This window comes from Orbicella franksi, chromosome 5, assembly GCF_964199315.1.
Source record: "Orbicella franksi chromosome 5, jaOrbFran1.1, whole genome shotgun sequence".
Classification (NCBI taxonomy): domain Eukaryota; kingdom Metazoa; phylum Cnidaria; class Anthozoa; order Scleractinia; family Merulinidae; genus Orbicella; species Orbicella franksi.
In genome coordinates this window covers 10,450,175-10,460,386 of record NC_138149.1, presented here as the reverse complement: position 1 = coordinate 10,460,386, position 10,212 = coordinate 10,450,175, and the positions used below count along the sequence as shown (strand labels likewise).

The 10,212-nt window shown below is 37.3% G+C and overlaps 2 protein-coding genes across 2 annotated transcripts; both read left to right on the top strand.

The window, feature by feature from the left end:
- Positions 1 to 4,428: 4,428 nt before the first annotated feature.
- Positions 4,429 to 5,097, top strand: LOC145486428 (uncharacterized). The gene has a single exon (XM_081465091.1). The coding sequence runs from the start codon at positions 4,432 to 4,434 to the stop codon at positions 4,804 to 4,806; it is 375 nt and encodes a 124-aa protein (XP_081321217.1). The 5' UTR covers positions 4,429 to 4,431; the 3' UTR covers positions 4,807 to 5,097.
- A 1,391-nt stretch (positions 5,098 to 6,488) lies between these two features.
- Positions 6,489 to 8,423, top strand: LOC145487073 (uncharacterized). The gene is made up of 2 exons (XM_081465785.1): positions 6,489 to 6,906; positions 8,237 to 8,423. Exons 1-2 carry the CDS (start codon positions 6,746 to 6,748, stop codon positions 8,421 to 8,423), a joined length of 348 nt encoding a protein of 115 aa, XP_081321911.1. The 5' UTR covers positions 6,489 to 6,745.
- The last annotated feature ends 1,789 nt before the right edge of the window (positions 8,424 to 10,212 follow it).

Here is a 10,212-nt window from a genome sequence, read left to right as displayed (position 1 = left end):
TAATGTTGGTCTCGGGAAGTTCCAGCTCCCATGAATGCTAAGGCTGAAAATATTATACATTATCGTGTCCTGCTATTTCATTAGATATCAATTTTGTGCGTATACGCCATCTAGACGTTGTTTGAGTTATTATTAAGACAATGTGAAGTTCATGCCAAGTGTTAGGCTTTCATTAAGATTTGGTCAAGATCCTTGAAGTTATAAAATGGTCTTTCGTTACGAGGATTGGAAGGAATGCCTTGTCTTGAGGCTTGTAAAGATTCTCAAAACGGGGAAGAGATGGGGATCAGTTCTTAATGTCAGCCATCTTTTTTTTTATTTTTTGCTCTTTTGATGTTTTTTTCCTATCCCCAGCCAGTGTTAACATTAAAGCCCCATACCTTTGAGTTATGTCGTTTCTAATTTCTCCCAGTGCGTTGTTATACGCCACTGCTTCATCTTCAGTATATGGAAGTGCCAATGTAATGGCAAGCACGAAGCCAGCCAAAGCTGCGAGAATCAGACCTTTCATCTCAGAGACCTGTTTGCTTCTACCCGACGTAAAGCCCCAAATGATACATCTTTATACCTTTGAATTAAGGAGGGGCCGGGCATACCTCACTGAAAATGTCTCAACATATCAGGATATTGACTTACCACGTCAATGTTATTTCCTGTACCACGTTCCGGCTCTAGTGTACTTGTAGAAAGCAAAAATAGATAAATATAATGTAAATATAACCATGGATATTGAAAACACCAGTTCTAAAACATGCGCCGTGAAACGTTATACACCTTACACACATTCTTCAGGTTTTCGATAACTTCAGGTTTTATCCTTACAGGTTACTCGTTTTTCGAGGGAATTCGAAGAGATTCTTTGGAATCTTATGGTCTGAAAATGCTTTAAATTGCTTTTAATTGTGTTTTGGTGTTATTTTTGAACGAGTTAAGTATTTTAGTTTCCTGAAGCATGGCAAAAGTGATGATTCCTTTGATATCTACCGTCTTTTAAGGTCACTCTTGAGCATGTTCACGGATACCTTTCGCAAAGAAAAAAAGGTTATCAAGTGTCACCGAAGGAACGCGGTCCTAAGCTCACCCCACAACCCCTTGCCTCGTCGATATATTTTTTTCGGTGTTGATTCAATTTACGGGCTGTCAGAATGCAGAAAATAATCTAATCCAATCGTGCTACGCAGTGTACAGGAATTACGTCAAATCCCACCATCAGTTCTCGCTTACTTTATTCCGCTGGGGGGGGGGGGGGGGGAGGGGGTGGCAACACTTGAATCAAGAATATAGCAACGATATTCCATGCCAGCTATTTATTGTTTATTGTTTATTCACTATTATGTTTTGACATTTTTGGACATTTTTACCTTTATCGTCACACGGAACAATTTTTTAGGAAATGACAGTTTAAATTGTGCGAGTTAATGTTGCAATTAGTGACATTTGAGGAGAACACTTATGCAGTCTAGTAGGATACAATATTGATATCAAATGCCAACTTTTCCTTGTGAGAGGCTGGTGTTCTAGATGCCACTAGCAATATTAAACTACTTTCACCTTCGGAAAGTAACATCACTTCCGTGATGGACTCAAATAGAAAGGTTAAACTAAACTACAAGGGAATATGACTAGGCTACATAAGCGACTTGGCCCGGCAAAATAGATTTTATGTATATTTTTATACAATGTTGCTCGGCGATAAAACGTTGTAAATGTTGGCAAAATTATTGGACACAATGTACACTCGTATTAAGATTATGGGTCGCTAACACTCGTCATAAGAAAAGCCCTAAATACTAAAAATTTTATTAAAAAGCCAATGGGTACCCTGTAGGTTTACATTTGGCTGTGAAGAAATTGTAATGCTACACCGATTGGCTGGAAATTAGCCTAGTCCCAAAAACATGTAAAATGGAAATTTTGATGCGCAGGGATCATCATTATCCTAAGTTCCCTATCAATCGCCATAAATATTCATACACTGTACCTATACATCCAGTCTTCAACTTCATGACTTGATACAAGAGAACAAAGAAACTAGAATACGACTTTCTCGTCCCATCCAAAGAAAGGGTTACCCGTTAAATCATGCTCTTATATATATTTGTAAAAAGCGTTGCTTCAAGTACTGTTTTTATCATAGTTAGCTGAGCTATTGGTATAGCAGTTTAGTTATTTGTTATTCTGGTTTTTTTCTAGGTTCATGGGACAGTCTTGCAATCCATCCGAGATCAAACAAACAACAGAAAAACTCATGGGGACAATTTTTTTGATTAATAAGCCTTTGGCATTGTCAAGATCTGTAAGTATCCTATGAACTTCTGAAGATCAAACGTAAAACGTCCTAAGTTTCCACCAATTATATTAAATACCCTTCCGTTAAATTTTTTAGTTAGAGTTTTGGGTCTCTCAAGAACGGTTCTTGGGTTGGGAAAGATTTGTGATGCTGAGACTTTGAAACAGTGAATAGAAAGAAAAAAGTCCTATCTCCGTCCGATCTCGTCCCCCTCCAATTGGCCTACCTTGAACGAGTTTCCTTTGCTGTTTGTTTTAGATCAAAGCTAGATTATCTGAGTTCGCTTTTCTGACAAAGTGCCAATAACTGGGATGTTGGAAAATCGCGTTTCTAATCTTAGTTTGACAGCAAAATTTAGCTATACACATACACACACGATATAACAAGTTATTCTCAAGATACCACTCCAAACATTAATGTACGATCCTCGACCCAACCTCGTTGGCAATAAACAGTTTCCCGTACGTCACCCCTACCCTTAAACCCGTTTTCGTTGTGTTGGTAAATAGTTCAAAAGGTATTGGTTCACCTCTGCGACTCCAGCAGTTTGTAAATAAATTCCTAAAACCTGCATAGCTTAGCTCTCGATAATATATCTTTATTTTGTATTGTTCCTTTTAGATATGATAAAAAGGGAAGTTCCTTTTCCTATTGTAAGGCTATGTATTCCACATTAAAATTTCTTAGGCTGGGTAGTGCCATTTTATATTGCGCTACAAAAGGCTTTTTTTGTCTGTTGTTCCTAATCGCAATATATCATTTTTGTGAGGTATTTTACCACTGCAACAGTCAGTCAACATGTTTTTTTTTTTTTTGTAAGATTGACTAACCTGCTAAGTTTTAACAGTTTCACACTCTAAACATTTAAGAAGAATTTGAATCTCTTTTCCTTCTGTTGAGTAGTCAATATACAAGCTGATCTATTGATTCAGACGGGCGCAAACGATGCCACATTTAGTCAAGTTGTGAAGTTTAAAGTTAACAATCTGAGATAACGCACACAATAACGCATGTAAGGGATCGAGTGAAGAAAAACCAATTGGACTACTTTAAGTTAAGAGCTGCATCGAGCTAATCGAGAGATCCTCTCGAAAAAGGAAAACGAATATAATGGAAATTACTTGACCTCACGATCGTTACATTCCAAGTGTATATTTAGAATTTTACATTGAAGGCATGTCCACAGCACGTTGTAGTTACCAGCCATGAATCTTACATACTGTAATAGCACCTTGAAACTTTTAGTCTAGATCGAATGATCATTTTCTTTTTTTAAGCACAACAAGGCCTTTAGTTCCATCTTGGACATCTTTATTTACTTACAGTGGTTAGAAACTAATACATGCATGTGTTTTGAACTGAATATTTTAATATAAAATTCCAAAACCTCTTCCCATTCGATGGGATTGAAACTGATATTGTGCGCTCCAAGCTCTATTATTCCCTTGCGTGGTGCGATCTCAAGGAAAAACTGCTAATTCCGCGAACCAATTAAGGTCAAACTTTAAGAAGCTTTATATTGCGTTTTACTGTCTAATATAAGTATACGTAAGTACTTTTTTTCTCATGAAAAAAACCCACTTAGATCTCTTCTTGATCCTCGGAAACCACTTAGACTCTCAATGTTCGAGTTGTTGAGTATTAAATAGATCAATAAGCTAAAATGACCACCTACGACATCTAGAGTCAATCGATGTGGCTACTTCTTTCATTCTTAATTAATCCACAAACTAAATAGCATGAAATGGCTAAAGACGAGGTAGTTAACGAAGAGAATTTCATCGTCGTAGGTTTGGAGTAAGACATATAAGTCATTTATTTTAAAGTGGCGATTCTGATATCAGTGATCATATTTGGAGGGTTATGGAAAACACGGGAATTAAAATAGAAACATGGAGTGCTTATTTAGAAAACTTTGGCTGTTTAGCCAGTAACATGATAACATTGTTCATTTGACATCTCGTCATCATATCACGTCCTAACTCAGATTTCGTTTCCAAAGGTACAAATTGAACTAGTAGGTTTTGCTTGTCACCCAGAAACGAAGAAGACGTTGCGATGAATGGACTCGTCCTATTATCTATTATTCTGTAATACAAAAACATAAGGCGTGGGACTTGGCATGGTAGTAGCCATATACAATGTTAACTACTGCAGTCGTGCGTTTGGCTTTATTAAGTCGTACATTTCCTAACAGTTCGATTAAAAACATGCTGTTCTTTTTTATTACCATTATTGTATGTTACAATGACCTGGATTGGGATGACGAAAAATATTTTCCAGATGGAAAAGAAGATGAAGACGACGAAGAAGATGACGATGACGATAACAATGACAATGATGACGAAGGAGATGAAAGAGAGAATAACAATCCTTTGAGTAATCCACTAAAGAAGTCATCAGATCCATTTATTCGATTTTGGAAAATCTTCCGCCGCTTCCGTCACCGACGTCGATCCCGTCGTGGAGGCTTTCGGTTTCGAGGGTTCTTTGGACGCCGTCGAGGTGGACGCTGATAAATCTGCAGCACCGCTTTCTTAAAACGTAACGTAAGGACATTTCCGTTTCTTAGTTTAATCATGGTTAAAGGGGGAAGCTGGTTGATAGGAAATCTTAGTAGGTAAAAGCACAAAAAGTTTCTCCTTTTTCGAAATCTGAAACAATCTGGATCCATGATTAAAAGTATTTTGTTACTGGTTTACAAACCTATCACAGGACGTTTCAGCTGCTGCGACAACCTTCTTCAGTTAAAAAAACTGTAATTAAGTAAGGGCGTCTCTGACGTTATATGAATAAAAAAAACGAAATTCAAAAAATGTATAATAAATGTGTTATTTTATGAAGATTCTATGGCAGGGAAGGGGTATAATTCAAAATGTTAGTAAAACAATAGCGTAATAACTGCGTAATAACTGGGAATTTTTTAAAGTCTCCTATAGATGTTTGGGAATGAAATTTGGGAATGGAGAGGCTGTGTTTCCTCTAGCGTACAATGACGAGTGTTTTCGACTTGCTCTCGATCTACAACTTGAATAGCTAACTATTCAGTCAGGTCCCTTTCATGCTCGTATAAGATTTGGAGGAAAATGGCAACTGCGTTCAAAGAGACTTAAATGTGAAATAGAAAATGGGGTATGGGTGAGGGAGGGAAAATAAAAACCGAAAGAAAAAGAAGAGAACGCAGCCTAAAGGATGGAGGGAATGAGCGTGAAAGGAAGTTGCGAGCACTAAGAATCTGGGCTAGAGAACTCTAGCAACATGAAAGTGATATGAATACATTAGGGAGTCAGATCTTATACACGCTCTGCAAGGGACTGGTGTGAATAACTCCTTTGAATAAAAGAGTCAATGAGTCAACTGCAATAACGGAATTTTCACGGTCGATGATATCCAGTGATAATATGTGCATGCAGATTAGCAATCGCTGGACCTATCTCTCTGTTCCTTTACTAATTGATGGTATGCTTTCCAGCTGGTCTTCACATCAGTGACGTTATCTGACAATTAATTGACGCTTGACCTCATTGAGACTCTTAGTAAAAAGTAGCGTTTCTATTGCAGCTGCTGGAAAAGAATTATTTTCAGAATCTCTCCTTGTCGCTTTTAGAGAGATAATTAGCCTTCCATATTTCATAGCATTCGCTATAAGTTAAAAAAAAAATCACCTGTGAAAAATGGATTTCTTATCCCAGATAAGTAACTATTAGAGATAACGATTTTCTGATCAATATTTATCAACAGAAATGAAAAGAACGGCAGAGGGAATGATTAGTTCAACAATATTGGTCTGATAGCATTGTTTCCTACAAAAGCTGATTTTCTTTATGCACGAAATTAGCTTTTTGCCCAATGATACTTAACACGTATCGTGTTTTTTTATTATTATTATTATTATTTTTGATATTTCGATATGGTGATTGAAGAAAAATCTGGCTAATATGCTGATGAAGACCACCGTCTAAATCCATCGTCACTACTATGATTTAAAGCTTTAAGCCTGCAAATTGGTAAAGACGTGTTGATGATAAGTCTCGATCTAACACGAGATAAATAGAGATTCTAGAGATAGGAAAATATAATATTCGATTATCATGAAATTAATATATGTACCCAAAATAACCGTAACATGCACTTAAAGTTAGTAGAAACTCCTGAACGGAAATGACAGCTTTCTTCTTTATTCAGAGGTTGGGACAAAAGGAACTTTCTTTAATTATTCCAAAATAATGCGTGAGAAAGAATAGAATCTCTACTAGCAGATAATCTTATACATAGAGAAAACTGATCAATACTGAGGTGGCGTTCAATGACGAATGTTTAAGGATCTTTATCAGAAAAGTGGGCACTTGTATGTATATTGATGAGGTAGTGAGGTAGAGCTGATCAACTTACGACGAAGCGCTACTTTTGGCAGAGTTAACGGCTTGATTAGACTGTAACTTTTGATAGCGAGATATGAAGAACTGGATCAATGTGGCGTTTGGTGTTTTCCTCCTAAGTTCAGCATGGAAACGATGTCTCTCGAATCTCTTACAGGAGAAGGAATCTGATTTAGCAAACTTGCAGGAATTTAATGCGGTCGAGAGAATCGAGGACACTCCATATGGTCTACATGGGTTGGTATTAATTGAATAACGATATTTTGTGATACCTATTGAAGAATACAAATCTGTAAATACTGCACATTCTTCATTGCGCAAAGCACTAACTTAGTTATACAGTCACACTGCTCGGAGGTTTGCGAAGTTATTTTTGACTGACCAAAGGGTTTTCGAATCGCTGCTCTCTTTGAGTAATATGATATATTTTGAGAAAATCACTCTTAATCCGTCTATATGACGCAAGGTGGAATGAAAGACAAAAAAAAAGGGCGATTCGATAAAGGCATATGCTTCGTTATGGAATAACATATCCATTTTTGGAATAAAAACGCTCTCTGGTTAAAAATATATTGAAAACATAAGCTTTCGGCTATCAGTCTATAGCCTTTCACGAATGAAAAATGTGGCGCGCAAGCGAAAATATATACGAATGGGGTGCGAAAAATTGAGAATAAAAACAAGCGTGAAAAAAGCTAGAAGATAAAAATGTAAATGAGGCCTGATTACAATAAAATCGAGTATTGCCTAGGCAACGGTTTTGAGTTGTTTTCCGCGTCGACGGTTTTTGCTGTGTGCCAAGATTCTAGTGTTTTCCGAACGCGGTAATTGCCTTTGTCAATGACACAAGCATTGTCGAAATCAATGGAGTGATTGTTTTGCCACGCATGGTTGGCAACATTAGAGCCATTTGAATAGTTCTTCAAGTTTCGTTGATGTTCCTTTTTTCGGGTTTGGAAGCATCTTCCGGTTTCTCCTATGTAATTCCAAGGGCAGTCTTTACATGGAATTTTGTAAACCGGAAGATGCTTCCAAACCCAATTTTTCGCACCCCATTCGTATATATTTTCGCTTGCGCGCCACATTTTTCATTCGTGAAAGGCTATTTAACAATTATTCCATGAAACCGCGTTGGATATGAAGTGATAAATAACCAACGAGCGCGTAGCGCGAGTTGGTTATGATCACTTCATATCCAACAAGGTCGAATGGAATAATTGTTTTAGTATATTCTTAATCGGGTTTTTGCCGCCGATTTTTATTTCAACAATTTTACAGAGCGGAAAATTTTTAAACTTGGCGCACTGTTTTCCATATAAGGTAGAACTCCGACTAATGGCTCATAGTCGGAGCTTTTGAGCCAATCAGAGAGCTAGAAATGCAATAGTCGGAGCTGAGAATATACTAAAGACTGATAGCCGAAAGCTTATGTTTTCAATATATTTTTAACCAGAGAGCGTTTTTATTCCAATATGTCTTATCCTGGTTACAGTTCTATTTTTACTCATATCCATTTTTGACAGGTTTCATTCTTTGTATAACTTAACTATTTTATGGTATCTCATAGTTATGATGAAAATAAAGAAGATATCAATGAGAGTAACGCTGAAGATGGTCATTCTGATATAGCTTTCCTCAAAGATTCAAGCTACCGTCGTAAACGTAACCGTCATTGCATCTGTTACCGGCGATCCTCTCGTCGACGTGGTGGTGGTGGTGGTGGCTGGCGACCCTTACCCCGCCCCTACAAGTAACGAACTTGACTCTGTTTCTTGACTTTCCATTCCTTAATGTTACACTTTGGAAAGTTGTAAGATTTCATAGAAGCTTGTGTAAGCACTGTAAAAGACTATAAAGCTTTGCTCCTAGAATGGAAGGCGATTAAATATCTGGTTTGTGCTATTTCCGCAGCGCTGTTCTTTTCTTTGATCATGAACTTGTCATTCGCTATAATTCATGTCTTGGAGCAAACTTTCTGTTCGCAATTGAGTTTCCTTACGGTAATCCGTTACATGAACACGAAGTGTGTTCATCCTATGCATTTAAGCATTTTGTACAGTCAACTTGTCGTACTTAAAAAATCATGCTTCGCAATGCTCCAAAATGGATCAATATACAGTAACAAAAATTGTAACAGTACATCCCAAGAATAACTTTTGTTTTGTAATGTCTGAATTGAATGCTAGATTGTAATTTTGTTTTTTCGGGGGGGTAAATAGTGCTGAAGATATAACTAGTAAATTGCCAGGTAGAAAGGAACCCTGATTAAGCGCAGGTAATCATTACGCTTTTACACGAGTTTTAAGTATCTTTTAAACTTCATTCCCTGAAACGTTGTACCTAGCAAATAGTAAACTTTGTCAGGTACCCGAGCATAGGTAACTGCCTATACATTACAATCAATTAAATCAATCCTCTTTGTTCGCTTGTACAAGGATTCTGAGACTGCTTTGGCATAATTTAATCGGATGTATGTGGGGTTTAAAGTGTTGGTACATGGCTGTTTGGTTTAGTCTATCGTGCCCCTGGAAATTACCTTCCAAGTGATAGTTTCCTTCAGTTGAAATTTGGAACCCTTCATTGATAAAGTAACAGAGCCTAACGGGATTTGACGTATAGTATAGCCACTACTATCTTCCTACCCTCCTAGATCACATACTACCCATTTTCATTTGTTTCCCTTCATCCCCCACCTCCCTTCGTTTCCCTTTCCCAGGGGTTGATACCCCGATAAACAACTACTTCGTTCAACCGCAGCTGTGAAGGTTCGTGTTATCTGCAGATTTTTGAAGGCAAAGTGCCATTAATATGCAAGAATGTTGGCTTTATCTATTTCGTTCCACATAACGAGATTTTGTTATTTTAACTAACCTAAAAATGATACCTGAGCCAGTTTGCTGAAAAAAAGCTATAGTTAAAAAGGCTACTGTTACCTGATATTACAGTTGAGCAATTACGAATTCACAAAGGCTATGAAATGTATATGAACTTACGACATGCACCAACAAAAGCATTTCTAAAATAAAATATATATTGGTGCAGCGATAGTTATTGCAGTCAAATGATTTGATCATTATCCAAAGTTTTGGGCAAAACATATATTTAAAACGGATTGATGAAGCCAAAATTACCTAGATATTTTGTCCTGCGTGACTGGATGAAAAACAGCCCATCTTCCTTAATCCTATGCAGACCGAGGGAGGAAAGGGCTTTTGAGGCCCCCACCAATTTTGAGCAAAAGTATCTTTAATAGCTATGAAGCAATAAACTCCAAACTTGATGAATTTTTTTCCGGAAATTTGTGTGGAAACAAGCTGGTGTCATATATTTCGTTGATAGTTCAAGGAACTTGATCTTTCTTTATCGGTTACCGGGATGGTGCTCTTCGATAATGATGAGATCAATCAGTGACGTCATCATTACATGTAACGGAGCTCAAAAGAAACATATTTACACTTGCTATGCATCCTCTAAGTTTTATAGTGTGGGTGCGCCCAGTTCCAAATCTCCCACCCCCTCTCTGTATCCCTTCGGTCCCAGTTA